Source organism: Lutra lutra, chromosome 17, assembly GCF_902655055.1.
Source record: "Lutra lutra chromosome 17, mLutLut1.2, whole genome shotgun sequence".
NCBI classification, from domain to species: Eukaryota; Metazoa; Chordata; class Mammalia; order Carnivora; family Mustelidae; genus Lutra; species Lutra lutra.
The window spans coordinates 56700399-56727955 of NC_062294.1; the positions used below are offsets into that span (position 1 = coordinate 56700399).

The 27557-nt window shown below is 61.5% G+C and overlaps 3 protein-coding genes across 5 annotated transcripts; 2 read left to right on the plus strand and 1 right to left on the minus strand.

Annotated features, from left to right (window-relative positions):
* Positions 1 to 60: 60 nt before the first annotated feature.
* NDUFA3 (NADH:ubiquinone oxidoreductase subunit A3) lies at positions 61 to 2433 on the plus strand. 2 transcript variants are annotated; one of them, XM_047710400.1, is made up of 4 exons: positions 61 to 216; positions 439 to 513; positions 1805 to 1882; positions 2137 to 2213. In XM_047710400.1, exons 1-4 carry the CDS (start codon positions 207 to 209, stop codon positions 2196 to 2198), a joined length of 225 nt encoding a protein of 74 aa, XP_047566356.1. In that variant the 5' UTR covers positions 61 to 206; the 3' UTR covers positions 2199 to 2213. The 2 variants fall into 2 exon arrangements, with proteins under 2 accessions (XP_047566356.1, XP_047566355.1); XM_047710399.1 differs by lacking the exon at positions 2137 to 2213 and adding an exon at positions 2275 to 2433 and having other exon boundaries at positions 64 to 216.
* A 48-nt stretch (positions 2434 to 2481) lies between these two features.
* TFPT (TCF3 fusion partner) lies at positions 2482 to 12520 on the minus strand. Its single transcript, XM_047710393.1, has 6 exons — positions 12108 to 12520; positions 8922 to 9180; positions 6352 to 6422; positions 3243 to 3312; positions 2930 to 3148; positions 2482 to 2630 (listed from the first exon to the last, which is right to left on the minus strand). The coding sequence occupies exons 1-6, from the start codon at positions 12128 to 12130 to the stop codon at positions 2511 to 2513; spliced, it is 762 nt and encodes a 253-aa protein (XP_047566349.1). The 5' UTR covers positions 12131 to 12520; the 3' UTR covers positions 2482 to 2510.
* Positions 12521 to 12539: 19 nt separating this feature from the next.
* On the plus strand, positions 12540 to 27417 carry PRPF31 (pre-mRNA processing factor 31). Of its 2 annotated transcripts, none has more exons than XM_047710347.1 (14): positions 12540 to 12688; positions 15159 to 15343; positions 15442 to 15502; positions 17450 to 17533; positions 18088 to 18185; positions 19087 to 19193; positions 20543 to 20712; positions 22474 to 22631; positions 23807 to 23896; positions 24866 to 24993; positions 25074 to 25146; positions 25579 to 25707; positions 25799 to 25897; positions 27020 to 27417. In XM_047710347.1, the coding sequence occupies exons 2-14, from the start codon at positions 15167 to 15169 to the stop codon at positions 27143 to 27145; spliced, it is 1500 nt and encodes a 499-aa protein (XP_047566303.1). In that variant the 5' UTR covers positions 12540 to 12688; positions 15159 to 15166; the 3' UTR covers positions 27146 to 27417. The 2 variants fall into 2 exon arrangements, with proteins under 2 accessions (XP_047566303.1, XP_047566304.1); XM_047710348.1 differs by lacking the exon at positions 12540 to 12688 and adding an exon at positions 13205 to 13345.
* Positions 27418 to 27557: the final 140 nt, after the last annotated feature.

Below are 27557 nucleotides of genomic sequence, written 5' to 3' on the forward strand. Positions count from 1 at the left end.
TGAGGCTGGCGCGCGGGGACCACAACTCCCAGAGTGCTTCGCGCCCTCGTCCCCCACCCACCCCCACCCCCCCGCCCCGCCCTGGACCGTAGTTCCGTGCCAGGGCTCTCGCGCAGACTCGGAGAGCGAAGACTCTGGAGCAGGGACCACAATTCCCAGAGTGCTCCGCGCGCTGGCTCGCGGCGGCCGCCGACGCTGCGACCAAGATGGCCGGGAGTAAGTGAGGGCGGCCGCGGGCGCGCGGGGTCCGGTGGTTCCGGGAGCCCCGATAGTGCTGGGGCTGGGGCACGGCGGAACCTCCGTGGAGGCGGTGGGGTCCTGGCCGGAGGGGGTGCCGAGGTCACGAGAGGGCTTCTCCAGGGCAGGGGCGGCGCGGGAGGGTTAGAGGTCACCGGAGTCGTCCCCTGCTGGGGTGACCCTCTTCCCCCGCCCCTCCAGGACTCGCCACCTTCCTCAAGGAAGCCTGGGCCAAGGAGCCGGTGCTGGTCGCGTCCTTCACCATCGGGAGCCTCGGTGCGTGAGCGTGCATCGCCCCCACCGTGCCCTAAGGCCCCGTGCTCCCCACTAGAGTTCCATCCTGTACCCCTCCACGTTCCGTGGCCCCATCGTGTGTCGCCCCCCCCCCCCACGACGCCCTCTTGCCCACCCCATCCCGAATATTAGGACCCCTTCACCAGCGCGCTCCTTCCCACCCCGGGCACACCAACCCGACTCCCCAAGGATAGGTTCTCTGCCCCGCTGTGCCCTGAAACCACCTGAGCGAAATAAGTGTCCAGATGCTCCCCGTCTTTCACCCTCGCCCCCTCCACGCTCGGTGGGGAGCTCGTGGGGTGGCGGTGGCGCAGGGGAATCCGTGTGCTGTGAAAATCCCTCCGCGGTTCTGTGGACAGGCGCTGTCCTAGATCGGGGCAGCCCGCGCTGTCAGGGGCGGGAGGTCGCTAGGACGCAGGCTGTCACTGCGCGGGGCTGGGCTGGGGTCGGGGACGCGGCCCATCCCCCGGGCCCCCAGATCTTGTCGGCGCGGCCGGTCTGTGGGTCACACGCCGCGGGTGAGGTTGGAGAGCTGTTGTCCCTGCCGGCAGCCACGGGCCACCCTGGCCGCTGAGCGCCTGAAGCGCAGCTCCTAGGAATTGAGCTGGTACACTCCGCTCGTGGAAAGGACGCGCTGGATTGCGGAGAGGGTGACAAGTCTACAAGATATCTCCGCTTCTTTCAATCATACGTTGAAACGTTTCCCCTATGCTGGCTTAAATCATTTTAAAAATTGATGTGTTTTCAACTTTATTTTTAATGTGGCTGTTAGAAGGCGTAAAACTAAGGTGTGGCTCTCACGATTCTATCGGACAGTGTCGCCTGGAACTTTGCTCTTACCCCCTACCCCCCAGACTCCTGGCTCCCACCCTGGGCGGACTGTAATTTCCCAGCGACTAGTCCTCCTACAGCCCTCCCTTCCTCAGTTTGTAACAGTTCATGATTCTTCTGGAGAATTCCTAGAGCACTCCCCTCAGCACCGCCCTCTGCTCCCTGACCCCTTCTGCACATGCACTGAATACTGTGACCACCCCCATGGCTCCCCCGCCCTCTAGATCCCATGTGTCCTTGAATTGCTGGCTCCCATCTCCTCTCCTGCTGGTAAACGGGGATCCCATAACGCCAGGGGGTCTCCTGGAGGGTCAGGAACTCCCTGCTCCCCTCCTCCCATGTATTTGACTCATAGTTTGCCAAGGTTTTGCTTCTGCCCCTTCCCCTCCCACTCCCGCCTGAAAGCCGCCCCCTCCCCTGGCTCACCCTTGTCTCTCCACAGCTATAATTCTGCCGGCTTTCAGCCCCTTCACCAAATACGCCGCCATGATCAACCAGGTCACGCCCTACAACTATCCAGGTGAGTGGGAGCAAGAACTGGCTCCAAGTGGGAGGTGGGGTTGGGGGGTAACCGCAACTGTCTTTCCTCTGCCGCCGTCTGAGAATCTGCAGTGTGGGGTGGACTTTCTTCTTTCTTCTGAGATCTAGTCCATGTGCCGTAAAACTCATTTCCTGTTTTCACACTTCTGTTGAGTTTCTGTTGTCATTCCACATTTGTATTCCTTTCTGGATTTTCGTCATTCTGCCTCTCTCTGTGCTTTCCCATGCCTCTAGGTCTCTATCATCCTGCTTCTCTGTGTCCCCTCTCTCCCCTGGGGTTCCCTTTCCCTCTTTGAATATGAACAGACAGACTAGCCTTTAGGAGCCTCCCAAGATCTGCTGGTCTCAGTGGCCCGCCCTCCTGCCCCACAGTGCCCGTCCGGGATGATGGGAACATGCCTGACGTGCCCAGCCACCCTCAGGACCCCCAGGGCCCCAGCTTGGAGTGGCTGAAGAACTTGTGAGCACCCCCGGTGACACGGAGGAGGCCCCTCCCCTGTAGTCAATAAAATGCGAAAAGCAACCCCAGAATCAGCTCGTGTGTGAGCACAGGTGGAAACAGTAGACGGCCAAGGCATTTGTGGGGGTCAGTTTATTGGGGGTGGGGGTCAGTCAAAGGGAGGGCTGGCTAGGGTGGGGTACGGTAGCAGTTTGTCTGGCCCCCGAGAAACCCAGCTGGAGTCCAGGGCCTCATCTGCTTCAAAGCCAAAGTCTTCCTCGACCTTAATCTGGGGGAGAGGAGCAGGCGTGAGCAGGCTTCCCCTGTGCACCGGGGCGAAAACCCCGGCACTCCCGCCTTCCCTTCCACCAGTGGCCTCCGGCTGTCCCTCCCTCTCTGCTCTAGTCCTCTTTCCTGCTCCCCCCAGCCTCCTCCAGGTCTCTCTCCTTTTCCACCAGAGCCCTCGCCTGGCTTTTCCCAGCTTTTCCTCCATCCCTACCCGCCCCAACCATTCCAGCCCTACCTCCTTTCCCCAGTGGTCCCCAGCCCCCACAGCACTGTTGCCAAACCCAGGAGCCCTGGTCCCACCTGCACCGGGGCCAGCTCTGGACTCAACACGGCTCCCGCTCGGCGTCCGTCCCGGGGCGCTCGCCGCCTCTTGCGTCCACTGGGCCCCTCACCGGGGGTCGGGCTGCTGGGTTCTGGGGGTGCAGGTGTCCTTCGGGGCGGGGACAGGCCCTCTTTCTCTGGAGGCTCATTTTCAGCATTGCCAGGGGTGGGGGCATCTGTGCCCTGGCTGCCCTCATCCTGGTGGGGAGAAGGGGGAGCCGGTGAAGGCTCTGTCCTGGTGCCCGGCCCCCGCTCCCCCTGCCTCCCTGGCCTGCCTGGAGGCCGCACTCACCTCCAGGACGATGGTCAGCTGGCTGGCGCGGTAGTCATCGCCATAAGCGTCCAGCACTCTCATGAGGAACCTGTGTCCGGAGGCCACCAGGGTTGCAACCTCAGCGTCTGGTGGGTGGGGAAAGGGACACCCCACAGCCCAGCCCTGGCTCTGAAGCCAAGGTTGCCCTGGACCCACAGACCCAGAAGATTCGGAGCTTCCAAGTCTGAGACCTGGGCGCCAAGTATCTGAGCAGCCCGCGGGACCCTGGGCCAGATAAGGGGACCTCTCTGCACCTGTTTCCTGCTTTGTCAACAGGACAGGACAACCCTGAGCGGGGTTGGGTGACAGGGTAGGTAGAAGGGGCATCTCCTAGTGCTTGGCCTACATTCCACGGTCAGCCGGTGTCCTTATCAGTAACAGGAGGGCAAGAGAAAGATGGGTGCGGAGCCCTCCTGCGGGGACTGCCTTCTCTGCTTCCCCCCTGTGCCTGCTTCTAAGAACGCTGGGGATTTTGTAAGCTCTGAGTGTTGCCTGGGGGCCAGCACCCCGGCGGAGCTCTTCACACGCCCCATGTGTCCAGTCTCTTACTGGGTGTGTGTCCCACGGGCTCACAGGGGTTCTCCGCCTAGTGCTACATCGGGGAACCACACAAAATCCCCTGTGCCTACTGATCTCGGGGGACATCAGCACATCAACACACAGCAAGCTAGGCAGGCAGACACGGGATACCCGGAAGAGGGCTGGAACCTCCAAAAGATGGTGGGGGATGCCTCACTGAGGTGAGGGAGTGGCACGGGAGGAAGAGCCAGTGCCAGTGCCGAGGCCCTGAGCAGGAGCAGCATGTGTGCTGGGACAAAGGGCCTTCCTTATTGGCCGTTGTAGGATAATTCTGGCTCTGACTCAGGTGGGACTCCCTACAGGGTTCTGAACAGAGAAGTGACTTGGTCTATCTTGCCTTTCCTCTTTTTTTTTTTTTTTAAACTTTTGAAAAAAGAATTTTTAAAATTGTGGTAGGATACACCTAACACGGCATTTGCCACCACAGTCAAGTGTCCAGCTCGGTGGATTAAGCACATTCACACTTTGTGCAGCCATCACCCCCATCTGTCTCCAGGACTCTCCATCCTCCCCAAATTAAACAGCTCCCCACGTCCCTGCCTCTAGTGGCCACCGCTCTCCTGTCTGGCTCCGTGATCGTCAGCCCTCACCAGAGTGCGATCACACAGTGTTTGTCCTGCTGGGACTGGCCCACTGCACTCAGCACGATGTCTTCGCGGTTCGTGGCGCGGCACCCCTTCTGAGAGTGGGTGGTCCTCCTCCATGGGGACCACCCTGGATTCTCCATCCACCCAGATAGACCCTCGATGCTTCCGCTTCGTGAATACGGTTATGATCGTGGGCAGACACATCAGTGACCCCTTTTTTCAACTCTTCTGGGGGGCTTACGGATAGGTGGCATTGCTACACCGTAGGGTAATTGTTTTTAAATTTGGGGGAATGGCCATGTAGTTTTTACACAGTGGCATGTCTTAAACTTTAGAACGCTTCCCGGCCACCCCCCGCATTTCTAACACAGTAGGTCTGGGGTGAGGCCTTGGAACCTGGATTTGTGACAAGTCCCCAGGTAGTTCCCAGGTCCCTGGTCCAGGGGCCACACCGAGAAGCACGGGGCTGAGCTCCAGGTGGACCGTTCCGAAGGCACGATCACCCTGACTGATCTGTACAGTTAAGGGAACTTTAGCATGTGCAGACGCCCTCCCGAACTTCGGATGTTTGAACCAGAAAGGCCAGCCTTCCCTTCCATAAACTCTCTTGGTTTTACTGTAGGAGAGAATCTTGGCTAGTGGTACAACTGGGGGAAAAGGTTTGGCCGGGGTGTGTGGCAGGAGCCTGCGGAGGGTCAGGGAGGCCAGCACAAGTAAGGCTCGCGTGGGGTGAGGAGCCCAGTCCCTCGGCCCAGGGTGCTGGCCTCCTGGGTCTGTTCCAAGGGTGCATCGGGCGAGGAGGTGAGAGAGAGAAGCAGCTGGGAGGGTCCGTTCTCTGAGGGGGAGCGGACTGGGGGCAGGGAGCGAGGTCAGGCCTAGCTTCGCGTGCATGTGAGGGGACCTGAAGCCACAGTCCAGTGGGCGGCTAACAAAGGGACACAGTTCAAAGACCTGCAGACGGGAGTCAAAGGACCGTGGTGCTGCGAGACTTTCTGGAAGGGCACACAGAACCTCCTGTGAGGACACAAACGTCCCGTTCCCATGTGACACGCTACGTAGCCACTGGCCACCTGTTGCCATCATGGAGCCCCTGGCATGTGGCAAGAGCCACGGAGGAACTGACTTTTTGAGGTCCTCTATTTGGGGTTCGATGTCAGTTGTCACATGTGGTACTGAGCTACCGTGTGGCGAGCGCCACGGCAGGATGGAAGTTTTCATTTCATCTCAGTTTGGGTAAAAATCGCCACTGGCGGCTGCCGAGCACATGAACAGAGGCGTGGAACTTTCTTTCACGCCAGTGAATTAAGATTTACTTGGACCGATGTTAGATTTCAAGTTTAACGAAGTCGGGTTAAGTCGCCACCTGGGGCTACCGTGCTGGACAGCGGAGGTGTGCACACGGGGGGACCCAGGGCCGAGCCCTGGGTCCTGGGGTGAGGAGGAATGGCGAGGAGGCAGGGGAAGCAGGTGGGTGAGAGCAGGCGCCTCCTGTGGGTCAGGTGGGTGTCGGGGAGAACTGGCTGAGCAGCTGGATGCATTCCACAGACATGGGGACATGGGACACAGCCTGTGGCGAGAGGCTCTGGGTTGGGCTCATGCCCTCCCCTGAGCTCCTGTTCAACCCTCAGCAGCCACGAGATTGTGGCATTACCCACCTCAGCTGAGACGGGAAATGGGCTGTTGCTCGCTGAGAGGCACATGGCAAACTGCCTGACACCACGCGAGGGCCTCCGTCCTGATGTGTTCTGCTGCGCACCCCATTCAAAGGGAGCGGACCTGCCTCCCCACCCTGGCTCGGCCCTCACTCATCCCCTTCCCTGCAAGGCCTGGGCAGACGGAAGCCCACAAGAAGCTTGAGAGTGGGCGGGAAAAGTGGCTGGGGGCAGAGGCACGGGCCGGGGGGGGGGGGGGCGAGGGGTTACCTCCGCTCCTGCTGAAGTCGCCGTGTTATCCTCTGCACCTGATGGAGCCTGTTCAGGACCCGCTCGTTCACCTGCAGGGGGACAGAAGGCTCAAGTCACCCAGACTCTGCTCACTTCCTCTTGCGGTGGACCCAGCCCCACGGCCTCCAGGGCCCGCTGCACCCACTCCCTCCCTGCTCCTCTCCCTCGCCTCCGCTGCTCCCCAGCTGGCCTCCCCCTGTCCTGGGGGCCTTCCCACATGCCTGCATAGCTCCCTCCCTCAGGTCGGCCTCAGAGGTTACCTCCTCAGGGACCTCCCGCTACACTGCAACACCCTCTCCCCTCCTCACGCCCTCAGCCACTCCTTTCTGCCTCAGTTTCCCTTACAACGCTCCTCACTGCCTTCTAGCCTATCCACTTCCCCTGCTCACCGTCTGCCTCCCCCACCAGACCCCAAGCTCCAAAGGACAGGGCCTGTGCCCGGTCCGATGCTGAGCAGAACCTGGCGGCAGGGGTGCCCCATCAGTATTTGCTGAACGCGTGACTTCCCGCACGACTTCCGCTGTGGAAAGTGCAAACGGGCGCCACGCAGGCAGGCCCACTTGCTGGAGATGAGGCAGGCAGTGGGGACGTCAGGGCCAGCAGAGAGGTGTGCGGGCCGGGACACGAATGAGCGGGTACTACCCTGGGTCAGAAAGACCTGGGTTGGAAGCCCAGCCTGCCCCTTCCAGCTGCGTGCCCTTGGGTGAGTCACCTAGACCCTTGCTGAGCCTGTGTTTGTAAAAGAGGAATCAGGCCACCGCCCACCCGGACGGGGAGGACCGAGCAGGAACTCCAGTGCCCGCTCCATCTGAGCAAACGGTTGAGTCCCTTTGGACCTCAGGATCCATGTGTTAAATGGGGCTCAGGGTCCCGCTGCCAGCTCGGGGAGTGCGGGGGCAGGCAGAGGTAGTGGGGCTTCCTGAAACGTCCTGTGTGTGAAGCCCAGGGCAGGCCTGGCACACAGTGGGTGCTCCTGTGTGACCGTGGTCGCTCTGAGGTCCCCACCCGTGTACCGAGGAGCCGTGTGAACACAATGCCAGGGATGAAATGTCCCTGCTATGGTGGAAGTCACCAGGGAGAGAAGAGGTAAGAGGGGTGCTGGAGGAGGGAAGGAGGCTGGGGTGAGCTGAGGACGGGGTGGGGCTGACAGCCGCCTCGTGCCGGAAATAGAGTATCTGGTGTGTGTCACGTCCGACTTGTCCCCTACTGTCTATCACACCCCTGCACGTGTGCACATATGAAACCATGCGGCAGACTGTCCTGTGAACCTCCTAGTTGTCACTGGGTGTGCAGGAGTGGCTGGCCATGGGGTGTAGCCTCTGGGGAGTACATTCTCATACACGGAGCAGACCTGCTCCAAGCACTCGCCCTGCTCCCACTCTGTGCGTGATCCTCTCTGCTGTCTGTCAGCGCAAACCTCTGTCCTGCTCCAGACAGCCTGGTACGCTCTGCATCTGAAGAGGACTTGAATGTCCATCCTTGTTCTCCACCGGCTCTGTCTCCTGACTCCTGCTCCGGCTCACACCACGACACCAGCCTCCCATCGTCCCCAGCGCCCCAACACCACCGATAGGGGTTGGATGGTGTCCCCCAAAACGTCGTGGAGTCCTAACTCCCAGTACCTCAGAACGCAACCTTCTCTCGACATAGGGTCTTCGTAGAGATAATCAAGTGAAATGAGGTCAGTAAGTGGGCCCAGGTCCTCACACGAGGAGGAAACTGGGGCATGGACAGGCACACCCAGGGGGAACGCCACGTGAACATGAAGACAGAGATCCACTGGTCGGGAAGCAGCAGTGATTACCAGCAACTACCCAATGCAAGGAGAGATGTGGGTAGCAGGTTCTTCCCCGTGTCCCCTCCCAGCCCCGGGGCCCCAGAAGGAACCAGCCCCGCTGACACCTGCTGACAGCCGGATCTCGCACCTGTGGCCCGCGGAGCTGTGACTGTATTTCGTTACCCAGCACCCAGTTTGTGCTACGCGCTCACAGCGGGTACGACCGAGCTCAGTCTTCCATACACCCAGCCCCGACCCTGCCCCTCCCCCATCGGAAACCTTCCGACAGCTCCCCCTCACTTAAATAACAGAACAACACCCAACGTCATGCCCCAGCATTCCCAGTCTTTCCAGATCTGGTCCCCGCCAGCTGCGCACTCCTGGTTCTCGCCCAGGAAGCCAGTGCAGTGACGCAGCTCATAGAACGTGTGTCTGGGACAGGAGCCACGGGGATGGAGAGCAGAAGGATCTAAGGCAGATTCAGGCGGCACAGGGCCTGATTTGAGGGGTACGGGAGGCTTGAAAAGCCTGAACAGTGGGGAACGTGAGAGGCACCTCCAAACGTCAGTGAGCTGACCTGGTCACCTGGGCCACTGGTGGCGCACACGGCTCTCCAGGTGCCTCGCGTGGTGCCCGACGCTGACAGGTACGGGACACGCGAATGGAAGATTCCCTCAGTAGGTGGGGAAGGCTGGCCCGCAGACAGGCGCAGACCAGGAAGGGGTAATTTTGGCTAGGGGGCCCCAAAATGGGGGAATCCGCACTCACCTACCTGCTCGATCTCCCGGCAGCGCCGCCCTAGTGCCTGGTACTTCCTACGATTTAGTTCCCGCTGGCGCCGATGCTGGCCGCGGGCGGCCTCTTCCTCTTCATCTCGCTCACGGAGCCCTGAGCCGCCCAGACCCCCAGACACGAACTCCACTTCCGTCTCCAGCTCGCTCTCCAAGATGTGACCGCCAAACAGCGGAGGCAGCGCCAACTCCGAGCCTGGCGGCGCCGAGAACTCTTCAAAGCCCACAGCTGCCATGGTCCTGTAAGGTCAGGGGGTTCAGGAGCCTTGAATTCACAGCCCAGCTCCCTCCTTCCTCAGACCAGGAGTCCAGATACCCAGCCCCTCCTCCCCCAGACCCGAGAGTCCAGACCCCCAGGCCCTACTCCTTCAGATCCAGGAGTCCAGATCCCCAGCCCCTCCTCCCTCAGACCCGGGAGTCCAGACCCCCAGCCCCTCCTCCCTCAGACCCGAGAGTCCAGACCCCCAGCCCCTCCTCCCCCAGACCCGAGAGTCCAGACCCCCAGGCCCTCCTCCCTCAGATCCAGGAGTCCAGATCCCCAGCCCCTCCTCCCTCAGACCCGGGAGTCCAGACCCCCAGCCCCTCCTCCCTCAGACCCGAGAGTCCAGGCCCCCAGCCCCTCCTCCCTCAGACCCAAGAGTCCGGGCCCCCAGCTTCTGCTCTCTCAGACCCGGAGTCCAGATCCCTAGCCCCTCCTTCCTCAGACCAGGAGTCCAGACCCCAGCCCCTCCTCCCTCAGACCCAGGAGTCCAGACCCCCAGCCCCTCCTCCCTCAGACCCGAGAGTCCAGGCCCCCAGCCCCTCCTCCCTCAGACCCGGGAGTCCAGACCCCCAGCCCCTCCTCCCTCAGACCCAGGAGTCCAGACCCCCAGCCCCTCCTCCCTCAGACCCAGGAGTCCAGACCCCCAGCCCCTCCTCCCTCAGATCCAGGAGTCCAGACCCCCAGCCCCTGCTCCCTCAGACCAGGAGTCCAGGCCCCAGGCCCTCCTCCCTCAGACCCAGGAGTCCAGGCCCCCAGCTTCTGCTCCCTCAGACCCGAGAGTCCAGATCCCTAGCCCCTCCTTCCTCAGACCAGGAGTCCAGACCCCAGCCCCCTCCTCCCTCAGACCCAGGAGTCCAGACCCCCAGCCCCTCCTCCCTCAGACCAGGAGTCCAGGCCCCAGGCCCTCCTCCCTCAGACCCAGGAGTCCAGGCCCCCAGCTTCTGCTCCCTCAGACTCGAGAGTCCAGATCCCTAGCCCCTCCTTCCTCAGACCAGGAGTCCAGATACCCAGCCCCCTCCTCCCTCAGACCCAGGAGTCCAGACCCCCAGCCCCTCCTCCCTCAGACTCAGGAGTCCAGACCCCCAGCCCCTCCTCCCTCAGACCCAGGAGTCCAGACCCCCAGCCCCTCCTCCCTCAGATCCAGGAGTCCAGACCCCCAGCCCCTGCTCCCTCAGACCAGGAGTCCAGGCCCCAGGCCCTCCTCCCTCAGACCCGAGAGTCCAGGCCCCCAGCCCCTCCTCCCTCAGACCCGGGAGTCCAGACCCCCAATCCCTCCTCCCTCAGACCCAAGAGTCCGGGCCCCCAGCTTCTGCTCTCTCAGACCCGGAGTCCAGATCCCTAGCCCCTCCTTCCTCAGACCAGGAGTCCAGACCCCAGCCCCTCCTCCCTCAGACCCAGGAGTCCAGACCCCCAGCCCCTCCTCCCTCAGACCCGAGAGTCCAGGCCCCCAGCCCCTCCTCCCTCAGACCCGGGAGTCCAGACCCCCAATCCCTCCTCCCTCAGACCCAAGAATCCGGGCCCCCAGCTTCTGCTCCCTCAGACCCGGAGTCCAGATCCCTAGCCCCTCCTTCCTCAGACCAGGAGTCCAGACCCCAGCCCCCTCCTCCCTCAGACCCAGGAGTCCAGACCCCCAGCCCCTCCTCCCTCAGACCCAGGAGTCCAGACCCCCAGCCCCTCCTCCCTCAGACCAGGAGTCCAGGCCCCAGGCCCTCCTCCCTCAGACCCAGGAGTCCAGGCCCCCAGCTTCTGCTCCCTCAGACTCGAGAGTCCAGATCCCTAGCCCCTCCTTCCTCAGACCAGGAGTCCAGACCCCAGCCCCCTCCTCCCTCAGACCCAGGAGTCCAGACCCCCAGCCCCTCCTCCCTCAGACCCAGGAGTCCAGACCCCCAGCCCCTCCTCCCTCAGATCCAGGAGTCCAGACCCCCAGCCCCTGCTCCCTCAGACCAGGAGTCCAGGCCCCAGGCCCTCCTCCCTCAGACCCAGGAGTCCAGACCCCCAGCCCCTCCTCTCTCAAACCCAAGAGTCCAGGCCCCCACCTTCTGCTCCCTCAGACCCGAGAGTCCAGATTCCCAGCCCCTCCTTCCTCAGACCAGGAGTCCAGACCCCCAGCTCTCTCCTCCCTGAGACCAGGAGTCCAGACCCCCAGCCCCTGCTCCCTCAGATCCAGGAGTCCAGACCCCCAGCCCCTCCTCCCTCAGACCCAGGAGTCCAGACCCCCAGCCCCTCCTCCCTCAGACCCAGGAGTCCAGACCCCCAGCCCCTCCTCCCTCAGACCAGGAGTCCAGGCCCCAGGCCCTCCTCCCTCAGACCCAGGAGTCCAGGCCCCCAGCTTCTGCTCCCTCAGACCCGAGAGTCCAGACCCCCAGTCCCTCCTCCCTCAGACCCAAGAGTCCAGACCTCCAGCCCTCTCCTTCCTCAGACCAGGAGTCCAGGCCACCAACCCTTCCTCCCTCAGACCCAGGAGTCCAGACCCCCAGCCCCTCCTCCCTCAGACCCAGGAGTCCAGACCCCCAGCCCCTGCTCCTTCAGACCAGGAGTCCAGGCCCCAGGCCCTCCTCCCTCAGACCCAGGAGTCCAGACCCCCCAGCCCCTCCTCCCTCAGACCCAGGGGTCCAGACTTCCAGACTTGCTCCCAGAGGATCCCGGGAAGTTCAAACCCCCATCGCCCCACTCAAGCCCGAAGAGGCCGGGCATCCAACCTCGTCATCTCTCAGATCCAGAACTCCAAAGCCGTAACTTTCTCCCCCAGAATGTCCGAGTACAGACCCTGGTCCCTAAGACCGCTGAACGAAAGCAGTTGCATGAACTACAGTCCCCATCCGCCCTCCAAGAAAAGTGCACACGGCTGTACGTGATGCAGCCGTAATGCCTTTTGGGAATAGTAGTTTTCCCCAAAGCCACTCACCCCTCTCTCTGCTCCAGTTCCATGTCTCCCGCTCCCGGCGCCTCAGGTCTCAGAACGTCCAACCTCGCAAACCTCTGGGTTAGGTCCTTCGCAAAACTACCTGTCCCATCAGGCCTCACGGCCACCGCATCCGGGACTTAGCCTCTAGGCCCTCTGGGACTTGTAGTTCCCGGCTTCCGGCTCCGCTCCCCACCCCCCCTCCACCTCTACCCTGAGTCTCGCCCGGCTTAAAGTCCTTTTTTTTTCGTCTCACTCCTTCCCGAGTCGTCTGAGTTGCCCCCGTCTTTATTCTTGTCTCTGCACCTTCCGTCTGGCTAGGGCGATTCCCCAGTTAGCAGGGTCAGTCCTCGGCGGGCCGTCAGGTCGACAAGTCCCCTCTCCTCTCGTCCTTACCGCTTCTGCGCCTAGCGGCAGGAGCTAATAAAGTTGTTGTTCCAAAGGCGGCCGAGAATGACACGGGGCGGGAGCCAATCAGAGCGCGCCTTTGCCGCGACGCCGGCGCGAGTCAGACGTCATCAGTGAGCGTCGAGGGCTGTTCGGAAGCAACTTTCCCTAGAAACCGTCGTGCGAGGCGGGGAGAGGTGCGTGTGAGGGAGACGGGGCGAGGGCGGGAGGCCGGACTCCGGGGTCCGGGGGCCGGCGTGTGCAGGGAGAGAGGCAGGCCTTAGTAGGTTGGTTACGCGGAGGTCCTCTGTGCTCTGCAGCGTCCGGGCGCTGGCGGCTCCTTGCCGCTCGGCGCCGTGCCCGGTGCCTCGGAGACCGGCTTAGTCGGGTAATGATTATGTAATTACACCGGCCCGGACGCGCGGGGCGCCGGGCTGCGTCCCGTCTGCAGCGGGAACGCGGGAGGGAGCTGAGGGCCGCGGAGGGCGAGGGGGCGAGGGGCGTCCCGGCGGCGGCGCGGCCGGAGAGGCGGGCTGGCCTGCGGCGGGCTGGTCGCGGGCACGGCGAGCGGTGAGCCAAGGGGGCACGGCCCCTGTTCCTGCGGAAATGTCCTCCGAACCGGGAAGACGCGCGTTTGAAAGTGTTAGAAGTCCGGACGGCCTTAAGTGTCGGGACGAACGAAAGGGCTCCGAGATGTGTTAACAGCGGGATGGGGTCTGGTCCGGGGCTCAGAGACGCACGCGGCGGGAAGCAGTGTTTGTGCCCCTGAGGGACGAGCAAATCACTTAGAGACCTGGAGAAAGCGTGATGTGGCCGGCGTAAGGACTAGATCGAGCCCTTCCCTCGTTCAGCAGGTGATTTTTCGGTACCAGCCACAGTGTAGACATTCCGCTAGATGTGAGGATGTAGCTGTGAGCAGACAGATGCGGTGCCCGGGTCGGCTGACCGTTGAGTGGAAACAGACAGGACAGCACAGACACCAAGTGTTACATGTATGGGGAGCGCCCTATATCCTGTAAGGAAGAGGGGCGCCTGGGTGGCTCCGTCTGTTAAGCATCTGCCTTCGCTTCAGGTCATGATCCGAGGGTTCTGGGATCCAACCAGGTATCCCGCATCCGGCTCCCTGCTCAGAGGGGAGTCTGCTTCTCCCTCTGCCCCTACCCCTTTGTGCTCGCTCTGCTCTCAAATAAGTACAAAAGTAAATAAAGACAGCTTTTCTAGTGCAGAGAAAGTGAGGAGGCGAGCTTCAGAGAAAGGCACACGTGAGACCACGCAGGTGCGTTAAAGAGAAGTCAGTAAAGAGGATACTGCCTCTAAGGGAGGGAGGAGGGGGTGAGGGGAGTGAGGGGAAACTGATCTCATAGGGACAGCTGGGCACCCAGGGGTCCCAAGCTCGAACTTCAAGGGCCAAATCCGTCCTGTAACCTTTCAGGTTCGGCCTGTGCCGTGTGTGGTGGTCTGGAGGGTTTTAGTTTTAGTAAAATTATCCATTTGAGTAATTACGAGGCAACATTGAAACTAAGAGATTCTACATAAAAATTCGGAATTCCTTGAAGAAAGAAAAAACCTGGCACCATGCAACCGATGGTCCCCCTCGCAAAGCAAGTCCGTAGGTGTGCGTCAGCTGCGCGTTTACATTGGCCGGGAGTTCTCTGCTCTCCCTGTTGCCCAGCCCCCCGCGTGCTTCACTCCACAAATCACCCACGCGAAGTCTCTGTTTTTACACTCCAAGATAGGGCGGTGTAGAAGAGTAGGAAGTGAGGAATGGGGTTTGTTTTTATGAAAAATGGAAAAGAACAGGAAGGAGGACAGTTTTCTCATTTTAAAAAAAAGTTAAGAGAGCCAGGAGGATGGTAGGTTTGTACCTTGTTGAGTAGTCCTTCTCATTCTTTGCCATTTCATGGGACTCAGGGAAAATACTCATTTTGTCCAGCCCCTGGAGTCGATGAGGAGGCTGCTCACGGCCAGAGGGGGTCAGCTGGGGGCTCTAGACATTTTAGGCTGCACCTGGTTGCCCTGACGGCTGGGGAGATCAGTATTTTAGGACATCTGTCATTCATTTAGGGCCCAACGGTTTGGGGAAGGGGTCTCTGGTATAGGACAAAAAAGGGTCTGAGGCAAGGTTCCCGTCTCATCAAGGGAAGGATGTAAATTTTTTTTTTTTAAAGATTTTATTTATTTGTCAGAGAGAGAGGAGAGCGAGCGAGCACAGGCAGACAGAATGGCAGGCAGAGGCAGAGGGAGAAGCAGGCTCCCCGCCAAGCAAGGAGCCCAATGTGGGACTCGATCCCAGGACGCTGGGATCATGACCTGAGCCAAAGGCAGCTGCCCAACCAACTGAGCCACCCAGGCGTCCCAGGATGTAAATTTTTTAAGTCTCAGTGAGGTGGTGGTGTGTGGGGCATCCTGTTGTCTTTTCCAGCGAGGTGAGTGTGAGAACAGTGGTGTGAGCTGGTGTGAGCTGTGACCGGAGACCACCTGCTTCTGGGAGGTTTGCTCATGGAGTGGTTTGGTAGTGACTGAGCACCTGTTATGTGCCAGGCACCGGCGCTGAAGAAAAAGCGCATGAAAATGCTTGTGGTGTCGATCCAGGAAGGACCAGGCCCTTCTGAGGGGGGAGAAGCCCTTCTCATTAATGAGGGGGGACCCTGCTCTCCTTCCCCATAGGCCTCAGCATGTCCCTGGCAGATGAGCTCCTGGCCGACCTTGAGGAGGCGGCAGAGGAGGAGGAAGGAGGAAGCTATGGGGAGGAAGAAGAGGAGCCCGCAATCGAAGATGTGCAGGAGGAGACGCAGCTGGATCTTTCCGGGGACTCGGTCAAGAGCATCGCCAAGCTGTGGGACAGCAAGATGGTGAGCCGGCTGCAAAGAGAAGCTGCGGGGAGGGGTGATGTGTGCAGTCGCTCTGCCTCCTCCCAGTCCCGAGTTCCGACTCTGTCTTCCCTGAGCAGTTTGCCGAGATCATGATGAAGATTGAGGAGTATATCAGCAAGCAGGCCAAGGCTTCGGAAGGTACCTCTCCCCTCCCGCTCCCCTCGCCCGCCCAGCCCCGGGCTCTCTCGCTGCGCGCAGCTTTGAAAGTTCAGTCTCTCGCTCTCTCGGCCTTTTGGAGAGCCCACATCTCCATCCCAGCGCAGGCTTCTCCCCGAGACGGCATCATGCTGTAAGGCCAACACTCCTTAAGTCCGTGTTCGGTGCCGAGCGCTTGCCCGCGGCTGAGGGCTCACCTTCCGGGGTTCACGTGCCCGGTTAAGGGTCCCACCACATCCGTAAACCACTTGTTCTGTTGTTTTCTTCAAGTCAGCGTAGTCTTTTCCTTCAGTTTGCCTGAGAGGGGGCATCATTGCTACCGTGAGTGGAAAACTGGTGTCATTTGGTAAATAGAGAGTAGCCCTCTGATGTGCAGTTATCAGCCCGTCAGCTGTGGGGGACCCTGCTTGTGTCTGGAGCACTCGGCCCAGCTCTGGGCGCTGCTCCTGTTGCCGCCCGTTCTTGAGGGGGTGGAGCTCCGGGCTGGAATTTGTTCGCAGATGTTGTGGGCACAGCCGCAGTGTGGTCAGAGCAGAGTCCCGGGCAGACCTGCTCTTCCTTCTTTACTTTAAAGCTTTCGTGAGGTGCCCCGCGGCAGGCCTGTGTGGGCACCGGGTGCCCTGGGGAATCCGCCCAGCTCTCTGCTCTCAGAACGCTCGGGATCTGGCAAAGCAGACAGCCTGGGTCTGGACAGTTGTGGGCAGTGCCTGCTGGGGTGGGGGGAGTGCGGGACACGAGCTGCTAGGTGGGGGCTGACCCTGCCTCAGAGCCTAGGAAGAGCTGATCGCTGAAATGGGCTTCGAAGCATGAATACACACCCCAGGCCAAGAGCAGTGGCCGTGTGCCCTGGTGAAGGAGCTATGTATGCAGAGCCTCACTTGTCTGGAGTGGCAGAGGCGGCGGCCCGAGAGCTGTGGGGAGCGGAGGAAGGGACACTCCCTGATGTCGGGTCAGGCTTCAGGTTAAGTCAGACCTGACCCCACCTGGTGTCTGGTCGGGGAGGTGGACACGGAGCATCTCCGGTCCAGGTGGCAGCTGTGTCTAACCGATGTGGCCGGAGTGCCCCGGGAGCAGGAGGAGAGGCCCTGAAGGGAGGGAAGGACCTGAGGTGCCTTCGGGACGCAGAGACGTCTGAGCCGTCAGGGTTACAACGGGCCCCGGGGCCAGATCTCAGCTCTGTTGCGTGCTGGCTCTGTGGCATCAGGCCGCGTCCCTCCGTTTCTCTCTCTGCTCACTGGTAACACCAGCCTCCCTAGGCGGTTGTGGGAGATCAGGGCAGTACCCGTAAGGCTGCAGGGGCAGCGGCACACGCGGTAAGTTGTGCATTTCAGCCACTGTGCCTGCGGCGCCCTCAGTGTCCTCATCGTTATGACTGTTGTGAAAACCTGGAGAGGAACTTCTCGAGACAGGTGAGGAAGGGATGTGCCAGCGAGTGGGAACAGCGTATGCAGAGGCCCAGAGGAGAGCGAAGCAGTGCTGAGTGCCCGGGCACTACAGCCCTCGTGGGCTGGCCTGCGATAAGACGGGGCGTCTCGAGAGCGAGGGGCTGGGATGGTGCCGAGGCCATCGGAGGGAGAGACTGCAAAGCTGGACAGTCAGCAAATAGCCAGGCACTGTGCTGGGTACCGGGGGCGTAGCCGTGGGAGACACGCAGTACCTGTCCTCACAGGGCTTCCTTTCTGGGGGGCTTAACCCTCCGCCTGAGCGGATGGGGAGCCCCTGGAGGGGTTAGTCCTGGAGTGCGATGGGGTCATGTCTCGACTGGCCTGGAGGGTAGCGATGGGAGGTGGGCCGACATGGAAGCCCCGCTCCAGGTTTTGTCCTCAGCCCCCGGCTCCCTTCTAGCCACACGCCGCTGCCCCCTGCCTCCCCCAGCTGTGGGAGCCTAGATACACACTCACCCACCCAGGCGGTTTGTTGTCCTCACAGTGATGGGACCGGTCGAGGCGGCCCCCGAATACCGGGTCATCGTGGACGCGAACAACCTGACCGTGGAGATCGAGAATGAACTGAGTGAGTTCTGGGAGGACGAGCAGACACGGCCCCGTGTGGTGTCCCTCACCTCCTCCTCCCATCCCCAAGGAGGGGACAAGCAGGATTCTGCTGGCCTTCCCCGGGGTCCTGCCCCCAAACTCCTCATATTAGTTCGAGTCCAGGTTCAGCTGCTGTAACGGGGCAGCCTGAATAAGAAGGAAGCGTGCTTTCCTCTGACGCAAGAGTCTAGATCAGGCTCTTTGTCTTGTTGACTTGCCGCGTGTGTCGGGCCACAGGATGACTGCTTACTTCCAGCCATCACCTCCACATCCCCACCAGCAGAATGGGAAAGAGGAGGAGGGCACAGTTCTTTAAGGGGGTGATGTGGAAATTGCACGTGTCACTTGAGATCACATCTCGTAGACCAGAATGATCTCATGTGGCCACATCTAGCAGAACGGGCTGCTGGGTATCCGTGAGCCCAGCTGCATTCAGGGGTTTGGTTGCCAGAGGAGGGAGGGGGATGGGTGCTGGGGCCAGCCAGCAGAGTCTGCCTGCCCTCATCAGATATCTGCCTTCCCCGTGTGCCTTAGACATCATCCACAAGTTCATCCGGGATAAGTACTCAAAGCGCTTCCCTGAACTGGAGTCTCTGGTCCCCAACGCACTGGATTACATCCGCACCGTCAAGGTGAGCGGAGAGAGGAACTGAGTCCCCTGGATCGCCCCTCATGTGAAGGGGGTAGGTGGGGCAGAGAGCAGGTGAAGGGCCCGAGTGAGGTTGCCCGAGCCTCAGCTGCCTTCCTCGTTCCCTTGAGGCCTAGAGACACTGGAGGGGATGGGTGGTGGGTCATCTGCTCCAGGCTTCCCAGCAAGAGACGGGTGGAGCCTGGAAAGGATGTCCTCGGGACTCTGCCCTACCTCCAGTGCCACCGCTTCCCTGGATGGGTCTCCCAGGAAGGTCTGCGAGCTGCTCGAGGCAAGGAAGCAGGGAGGGAGATGAGGGGGTCCCTCGTGCCACCAGCAGGGGTTGGAGCTGGTGGCATTTGAGTCGAGATCTGAAGGTTGATGCAGGGGTAGCTGCTCAGAGATCTGGGGGAAGAGGTCACGAGTACCAAGACCCTGGGGTGGTCACAAGCCCTGCTGTGTTCAGAAAGGAGGAAGTGACCGGCAAAGTTGATGAGGTCGGGTCCCATGTGACCCCAAGGCTGTGGGCCTTCTGGGGAAGCCACGAGAGGGTCAGGTGCTAGTGAGGGCGGGGACGGCAGTGAGGAGTCTCCTGCGTGAGGCTAGCAGAAGGTGCGGATGGTTGGGGGGCCTCCGCGCAGCGAGGCGGTGTGGTCAGATTGGCTGCCTCCATTGATGCAGGCGGCGGGTCTGCCTGCGCTGAGTTTCTGAGCGGCCGCGCAGGGCAGATGCTGCTGATGCTCTGAGCAGTGAAGTCCCTGGGACTGGGAGGCGCAGGCACCCTGTGTATAGTCCCTAGCTGTCCCTGTGTCCGCAGAAGAGACCCAGGTGTGTGCAGGAGCAAGAGAGGTTCTAGGGCCTCCCTGAGTCTCTGTGCCTCCCCTCTGTTTCCTTCTCACCCCTAGGAGCTGGGCAACAGCCTGGACAAGTGCAAGAACAACGAGAACCTACAGCAGATCCTGACCAACGCCACCATCATGGTCGTTAGCGTGACCGCCTCCACCACTCAGGGGTGCGTGCACGGGGGGGGGAAAGTCACCGGGGCCCCTCAGGCCCGTCTAGTGGCCGATGAAGATCTTGGGGTCCCAGTGGCACAGGTGTCCGTCTCAGGAGGACGGGTCATTTCTGTTCCTCACGTGTTTGACGAGGGCCTGCCGTAAGCCAGGCACCGGGCTGGGCCCAGGGATGCTCAGTCAGCGAGGGGCCTGTAGTCGGGACCGGCGAGGCGGAAGGCAAACCCACAGTAGAAGCATTTGTCTCTGGCACGCCATCCCTCGCTGGAATGGAGGGGTCTGTGAAGGTAGGGACTTTGTGTTGGCCCCTCGGTCTCTACCTTCCCCTCTGGCATCTGTGCCCACGAGGAGGAAATGTCTGTAACCCCAGAGCAGAGTCCAGAAGCATGGAGACCTCCTCCCTTGGGCTGCCATTCTGCTCATTGAGCAAATGCTGACTGAGCACTGAGCACTGTTCTGAGGGCAGAGATGAGAGAACTCAGCAGAGCAGAGGCTGCCCTGCCCACGCTCCCGTCTGCGGGGAAGCAGGTGCACACGCAGGTCGAAGGCTGGCGGGCGAGTGTCAGAATGCACACGGGGTGCCGAGGGGCATGGAGCACAAGACGAGAGGGATCTGTCCTCCTGGGCCGGTGGCTTCCTAGAGGAGGTGACGACGCAGCCGCAGGCAGGGACCAAGCTCTCTTTTGGGAGAGCAAGTGGGCTCCTAGCTTGCCACTGCTGGGGGCAGTCGTGAGCATCAGCCCACGGGGCCGTGGTTGCAGGGGCCTGCGGCTGGCTCCATGGTCCCTCCTTTATGCGGCTTACAGCAGATGGGGTGAGGGAGGGAGGGGTATGGCTGGGTCTGGTTACCAGCTCTGTGGCTTCAGGCCAGTCCCTTCACCATCTGGGCCTCGGGTCCCTTCTCAGTAAAATGACAGCAAAACAGCCCCCCTTTGTGGTTTCCTGCCATAAGTACTCGCCCAACATCTTCTGTGTGCCAGGAATGCGCTGGGCATGCTGCTGAGGGCCACACAGCTGTGGGGTCCCTCTCCTGGGGCCAGCTGGTCTGGCACAGAAGTGGGCGGGACACGGAGAGGCCTTACAGAGGTGTCGTTGGTCAGCAGTGGGCTTCGGTGGCCGGCAAGGCTGAGACCTGAAGGAGGGGGAGGAGCTGGCAGGGGCACGTGGGCAGGCAAGGCCCAGGCTGGCAAGGTGCCCCCTGAAAACCAAGATTCCCAGCAGCCCTTGCTTCCAGGCCTCAGGGCCGTTGGCTGTGCACACAGGTGGGGGGACATGGGCTCCCGTGCCAGGCAGACAGGACACCCGGCGGGGGCCAGGGTCCGACCAGCCGCGTCGCTCACCGCCGCAGGCAGCAGCTGTCGGAGGAGGAGCTGGAGCGGCTGGAGGAGGCCTGCGACATGGCGCTCGAGCTGAACGCCTCTAAGCACCGCATCTACGAGTACGTGGAGTCTCGGATGTCCTTCATCGCGCCCAACCTCTCCATCATCATCGGGGCATCCACGGCCGCCAAGATCATGGGTGAGGCCCGGGGCAGAGTGCGGACACAGGGCTGTTGTTGAACAATGCAACTTTGGGGAAGCCTCGTCCCTCCTTTACAAGATGGGGCATCTGGCCCGGGCCCTCAGCACCGTGTCCCCCTTGCCCTCGCCCCTGTCACCCCTCCTAGAGGTCTCAGAGGTCAGCTGCCCTGCTCTTCCTGCAGACACGCGGGGACAGGTTGGTAGCCCTGAGCTGGGCTGGACTGGACAGGCTGGAGGAGGAGGGAGCGTGGCTGCTAGAGAGGCTGCCCCCTCGGCTGGCACGTCCCAGCAGCTCCCGGTTCCGCACAGACGCCTGGGCTGCCCGGCACTGGCGTCAGCTCTCGGGGCCTCGGTCTCACCCGCGAGATGGGGACTGCTATCCTAACCATGTGTCAGGAGTGAGGTGGGCGCTCCTCCTCGACCCCCTCAGAGCGCCGTCTCGGGCTCCTCGCGCCTTCAGCTGTGAGAGTCTTCAGGGGAGCTGCATGCAGCAGTGGTGCGGCTTTGCTCCTGCTGCCCTAACGAGCACCACGGGCGGGGCGGGCAGGGGCTGAGCTCCCAGGTTCGCTGTCACATGGTCCCCGAGGCTGGGAGGCCGGGAGCAGCGTGTCAGCAGGCTGGGCCCCACGGAGGCCTCTCTCCTCGGCTTGTTGGTGGCCGGCGGCTCCCGTGGCCTCCCCTCTGCGTGTCTGTGTCCTCAGCTCTTCTTCCGAGGACACTGGTCGTGCTGGATCAGGGCCCATCTGCTGACATCCTTCCACTTTAATCACCTCTTTCAAGGCCTGTTTCCAAACATGGTCCCGTTCTACGGTACCAGGCGCAGGGCTTCGACGTAGGAATCTGGGTCATAGCTCAGGCTTGGGTGGCCGGCGTGTGCAGCGTTGCAGGGTAGGAAGGAGCAGAAGTTTCAGGGCAAGATAAACTCAGGTGTGGGTCCTCCTTCCCTCCTCACTGACCTCACATCTTTGGGCAGGTGACGGCATGTGCCTCGGTTTCCCCAGGTGTGATGGGCCTTTGCTACTGTCCTACGAGTGCTGGGCAGAAATCAGGGTGTCAGCCAGGTCCTGCGTTCCTTTGTGTTTGCGAGCTCCTAGAGAGGGGGCCGCTCCCGGCCTTCTCCAGCTTCTAGAGGCTGCCGCATCCCCCATCTTAAAGTCTCCTGTGACTCTCTGCCTTTCTCTTCCACTTACCCCGTCTCAGGGTCCTTCACATGATCGTATCTGCAAAGGGTCGCAGGTTGTGCAGATTGAATCAGAGTGAGTGTGTGTGTGTCAGCGGGGGGCGTGTGGGGGCCCGTCCCTGTGCGGGAGGCATGTGTTTGATGACACAGTCGACCTCGTCCTTGAAAACACCCAGCGCAGGGCCTGGAGTGCCGCAGACCCCCATCAGAGGCGGCATTTCTAGCTGCAGTTTCCCTGCCCCCAGCCTGCAGACGTGCTCACGGGAACCCGGGATGATTGATGCCAGGCCCGTCCTCCGGGTGTCCCCCGGGTGCTGGCAGCTGGTGGGAGACACACAGAGCTCTGCAGACTCAGGGGGCGGGTTACTGTGGGGCTGACTCCTTGCTGTGCATCCTCAGGCCGGTGGTTTCACCTCTCTGAGCCTCCTCCATACCCTCCCTCTAAAACGGGATTTGTCAGCCCTCCCCAGCAGGGCCAACTCAGGAATTCAACCAGAAACACACACAGAGGCACACGGCACGCAGCGAGCCCCCAAATAAACACCCTGGGCTGCTTTGACATCCTCCCTCTGGTTGCAGGGGTGGCAGGGGGCCTAACCAACCTCTCCAAGATGCCGGCCTGTAACATCATGCTGCTTGGGGCCCAGCGAAAGACGCTGTCCGGCTTCTCGTCCACGTCCGTGCTGCCGCACACCGGTTACATCTACCACAGCGACATCGTGCAATCTCTGCCCCCGGTGAGTCCCCTCCGTCCCCCACGTGGCTCCCCGTGGAGCTTCCGCCGTGCCAGACGCAGCCTCGGCTCCTCAGTTTCCACTGGTCAGAGCTGGGGACCGTGGTCAGGAGCTCAGACGACAGGGTCACACGGAGCATCGGAACGAGGACGCTGGAGCCTATGTGTCAGGGTTGGGTTCTAGAGCTCCACTTAACAGGGCAAGAGGCATGAGCTCTGTGCCTCAGTGTCCTTGTCTGTCAAATGGGAACAGAGCCTGCCTCGTGGGGTTGGGATTAGGACTGCTACAGATGGAACTCTTTCAGGCCCCGCTTGCATGTGACAAACAGTGTCAGCATTAGCTTGCAAGTGGCAGGGGTCCCCAAACCATCCTCAGGTTCAGTAACCCCCTAGAGGGACGAACGGACTCCAGGTCGACCCACCTGGGCTTGCGGTCGTGAGAGGACAGACATCAGCCAGGGGAGGAAGCGCGTGGGGCAGGGCCTGACGGCGCCACCCACCGCACTCCCAGTTGTCCTCTCCCTGCCAGGACACGTCACTCCTGGCCTGCACACCTGACCGCACGCAGGGACACCTGCTCCCAGAGAAGCCTGGCTGAGCCTCGAAGTCCGGAGTCTCCACTGGGGCTCACTTGTGCAGACGTGACCGGGTAGCCCAGGTGGCTAAGCTGGGCTCCAGGTTGAGACCCCGACGCCCAAAAACCCCATCTCCAATCCCATGGTTGGCCTCTGCCTTGTCCGAGGCCCCCAGGCCAGCAGAGCTCACCGCCCAGGGGCCGAGGACCGAGGGCTGGCCTCAGGGCAGGGTTATAGGCGCTCACTGCTAACCTCGTTATCACTACCAACTAGATGTGTGGCTGGGGGTGTACGTGCACCATCTTTGTGTGTCTCAGAATGTGGGCCGCCGACCTTTCTGCTGCACAGGTGGATGTTTTCTGTCTTCATCACTGTTTTTAGCATGTGACCGTTTTCTACCTGCAGTAAGGTGGCTGTCTCTGCAGACAGCTTCCGGCTGTTCATAATGAGCCTGGGGAGAGAAAACCGTGATGGTGCTGATTTGGTGCCATAACGCGCTATTACGGTGACATGTGGTGGGAATGGTGGTGGCTGGGGTTTGGGGAAAGCTCGGTGCTGGCAAAGGGAGCCTCCCGTCAGGTCTGCCCCCTCTCTGCTGCTTCAGGATCTCCGGCGGAAGGCGGCCCGGCTGGTGGCCGCCAAGTGCACGCTGGCAGCCCGTGTGGACAGTTTCCATGAGAGCACGGAAGGGAAGGTGAGGCGCGGGCAGGCGTCCGTCTCTGTGGGTCTGTCTGTCTACCAGCCTTGTCGCAGCGCAGTTGACTTGTCTTCCTTGGTGGACTGGCTACATGAAAGTGGGTGTGTTTTCTGTCTCGTACGTTGGCGTTCAGACACTCAGCCTGACACAGCGTTCGGGCTTCGTCTCTCTCCCCCTCCCCGCCTTCTCCCTCACCCTTTCTCTTTCCCTCTCAACCATGGGTCGAGGTGCTGGGGGGACAGCAGTGAGTCGCTCGGACCACAGCCCTGCCTCGGTGGCATTCACATTCTGGCCGGGGCGGGGTGAGGAGACGGGGGACATCTGTGGTATGTTCAGGGTGCTGCGCAAATGCTGAGATGGGATCAGAGGGTCCTGGGCTGGTGAGGGAGAGTGGGTGCTGGGTTAACCAGGATGTCAGGGAGGGCCTCTCTGGAAAGGTGAAGGTCATGTACTCAAGTGAAGCTAACACGCAAGTCAGGCGAGTGTTTGGGGGAAGAGTCCCAGGAAGAGGAAACAGCCAGTGCAAAGGCCCTGGGCCTGGCACACAGCAAGCTTGGAAGAGAAGGCCTTGGGAGGGGCAGGTCATGTGGAGCCTATGGGCCCCGGAGAGAGCTCAGTTATCAGCAGAGGTGCTGATGGGGGCCGATCTGGGGTCTTTCCAGAAGAAAAAGCCCAGTGGAACAGAAACTACGGAGGTGAGGCTCCCAGGTGACCCCCTTTGGCCACCTGTGCAGGCCAGGGCTGAAGGCTGGGGAGGAGACACAGGCATTGCCTTTGGCCCTGTTGCATTTGGGGGGCTGCTCGTATCCCCCCATCAAGGAGATAGTCACGTGAGGGGTGCAGGGAGAGGTCTGAGCCTGAGACCTAAACCCCGACAGAGGATAGGGCCCCTAGGCCTGGGGACGGGCATGACACTCTGGCCGAGGGCGGGGCAAGGCCCTGATGGGACGCTTCTGCCCTCCCCAGGTGGGCTACGAACTGAAGGACGAGATTGAGCGGAAGTTCGACAAGTGGCAGGAGCCTCCGCCTGTGAAGCAGGTGAAGCCACTGCCTGCGCCCCTTGACGGGCAGCGCAAGAAACGCGGCGGCCGCAGGTGGGCCCTCAGGAGCGCGGGGGCGGGGGGGGGGGGGGGCTCACGCCCGGCTGACCCGGCTGACCCTGCTGCCCACCCAGGTACCGCAAGATGAAGGAGCGGCTGGGACTGACCGAGATCCGGAAGCAGGCCAACCGCATGAGCTTCGGAGAGGTCAGGCCCTTCATCCTGGCGCCCCTTTCACGCTCTTCCTCTCTGCCGGGCACCACCCCACCTCCAGCCTCTCCCCACATCCATGCCCCCCGCAGGGACCAATGTAGCACTCCGCGCTGGCCCTGTCCCTCCCCCCAGCCTTGCCCTTGTGCGTGCCCATCCCCAGGCTTCCCTGCGCGGTCAGTCTCGCGGAGCGTCCTCCTGCCGGTCCTGCAAGAACGCGCTCAGATGCCGTTTCACCGGCAAGCCGGCTTTCCGTGGCGGAGCCCCGCACGTGTGCACGCGCATGCACACGCGCGCGGAGCCACGCGCAGCCCCTCTCGGCTGCCTGCTTGGGTGACAGGACCGTGCTCACTGGGCCCCAGCAGGCACCTGAATCGGGTGACCGCCTGGGCGTCTAGTGAACCCTGGGATGCCATCCTCTCCTGCCAGATTGAGGAGGACGCCTACCAAGAGGACCTGGGCTTCAGCCTGGGTCATCTGGGCAAGTCGGGCAGCGGGCGGGTACGGCAGACACAGGTGAATGAGGCCACCAAAGCCAGGATCTCCAAGACACTGCAGGTACGGGCCTGGCTGGGGTGAGCCCAGGGTGGGGGAGCTCCGGGGGGAGAGCCTGGGCCCAGCCCAACCCTCCTGTCCACTCCCCCCACAGCGGACCCTGCAGAAGCAGAGCGTGGTGTATGGCGGGAAGTCCACCATCCGCGACCGCTCCTCAGGGACCGCCTCCAGCGTGGCCTTCACCCCGCTCCAGGTACTGGGCGCCGGAGTCAGGGGCCCGGGTCTGGGCTGGCTCCTCCTGGCTTTCTGAGCGGCCCTGAGCAAAGCCCTCTCTGGGCTCCAGTTTCTTTGCCCCTGAGGCGGGCACACGGAGTTCCTCATTGGGCTGTTGTGGCTGGCGTTTCAGGGAAGACCCTGGAAGGCAGAGCGCGGTTCCTGGTGCTCAGGCTCATGGGGACAGAAGGGAAACGTGCCTGCAAGCACAGGCTGGCTTTAGGATCAGGCTGGGACTGCAGGTGACCAGTTGTTCCCTGTGACCTGGAGCTTGCTCAGCCCCTCCCGGAGGTGTTGGATGGTGGGGACAACCTCAGGGTTGAAACTAAGAAAGGTCATAGCTAGCTGGCTGGGACGGGGAGGTCCCACCCAGCCACCGATGCACTGGGTGGAGCCGCTGCGTCTGTCTGTCTCTCCGCTCCCCTGAGGAGGGCCAGCATGTCCCATGTGAGCTCATTCACCCCATGAGCAAGGGTGTACTGAGCTACAAGCGCCGTTGCAGGTGCTGGGGATAGAGCCACAAGCACGAGATGGGAAGTCTTGCCCTCTTGGAGCTTGTGGTGTGGCAGTGGCTGGAAGTAAGATACAGAACCTGCTGGCAGGTGGGAAGTGCGTGGAGGGGAAAGGGAGTGGGAGCGTGGTGGCTGGTTGGAGCCACCCAGGGAGGCCTCAGCGAGGAGGTGAGAACTAGTGGGGAAGATACTGGGAATGTTGCCAGCTAGCGTGGGTCTGCGTCACCAGTGGTGTTGCTATGGTTTGTACTAGGGCCACAGGCAAGTCACTTAGCTTTCCTACTCGGGAACCAAACGTGGTCAGCTGTTTTGAAACACTGGTATTTTTAAAATCACCTGGATGACTTGTTAAAAATTCAGATGCCCAGGTCCTCCCCACTCTCCCCCAATCCCAGACCCCTGGAGTCAGAATCTCCCAGGTTTGGGGCGGTGGCAGTTTGGTGAGTGGTCATCTGTTCTCACATCGCCCTGGAGCCCAAGGACAACTGAGAAGGGCTCCTGTACATTTCACCTTCTTTCACGGGGTGGGCGAGCCTTGTCAGGGGCCGGCCCGTCTCCCCACCCCATCATCACCTCCTGTACCTGCCCAGGGCCTGGAGATTGTGAACCCGCAAGCAGCCGAGAAGAAGGTGGCTGAGGCCAACCAGAAGTATTTCTCCAGCATGGCGGAGTTCCTCAAGGTCAAGGGCGAGAAGAGCGGCATCATGTCCACCTGAGGGGCTGCGCCCTGGGGGGCTGACCCTGAAGCTGCACAGGCCCTGCCCTTCTGAAGGGATCCTGGTCAGGATAGGGCTGGGAGGGTCGGTCCTCAGCCCGGTGCCAGGACTGTCCGGGGCGGCTTGGGAGGAGGCCCGGCCCCCCAAGCACCAAGACTGCTCCCCACTGCAGAGCGGCAGAGCCAGTCTTCATCTTGCCTCATTGTTTGTATTTTAACTAGGAAGGGAGATACTTTTGGAAAAAGTGCAATTAAAAGCACATTATCAGGTTCTGTCCCTGGGAAGTGATCATTTGTCAAACGTGTGACTGGAGGAGTCAGAGGTGTGGGGGTTGGGGGCACAGATCCAGGTGGTATCTGGGCCTGTCCCTGGTCTTTCACTTCCCTGTCACGGATCCCAGGAAGAGCAGAGC

Coding starts and splice junctions, on each gene's coding strand:
- TFPT (XM_047710393.1), bottom strand. CDS start 12,130: ATGGAACTGGAGCAGAGAGAGGG. Junction 6,423..8,921: donor GCTGCCGGGAGATCGAGCAG/GTAGGTGAGTGC, acceptor GTCCCCCTGCAG/GTGAACGAGCGGGTCCTGAA. Junction 3,313..6,351: donor CGACTTCAGCAGGAGCGGAG/GTAACCCCTCGC, acceptor CTCCGGACACAG/GTTCCTCATGAGAGTGCTGG.
- PRPF31 (XM_047710347.1), top strand. CDS start 15,167: ATGTCCCTGGCAGATGAGCTCCTGGCCGACCTTGAGGAGGCGGCAGAG. Junction 24,994..25,073: donor AAGAAACGCGGCGGCCGCAG/GTGGGCCCTCAG, acceptor CTGCCCACCCAG/GTACCGCAAGATGAAGGAGC. Junction 25,147..25,578: donor ACCGCATGAGCTTCGGAGAG/GTCAGGCCCTTC, acceptor CTCTCCTGCCAG/ATTGAGGAGGACGCCTACCA.
- NDUFA3 (XM_047710399.1), top strand. Junction 514..1,804: donor CTTCACCATCGGGAGCCTCG/GTGCGTGAGCGT, acceptor GTCTCTCCACAG/CTATAATTCTGCCGGCTTTC. Junction 1,883..2,274: donor CACGCCCTACAACTATCCAG/GTGAGTGGGAGC, acceptor CCTGCCCCACAG/TGCCCGTCCGGGATGATGGG.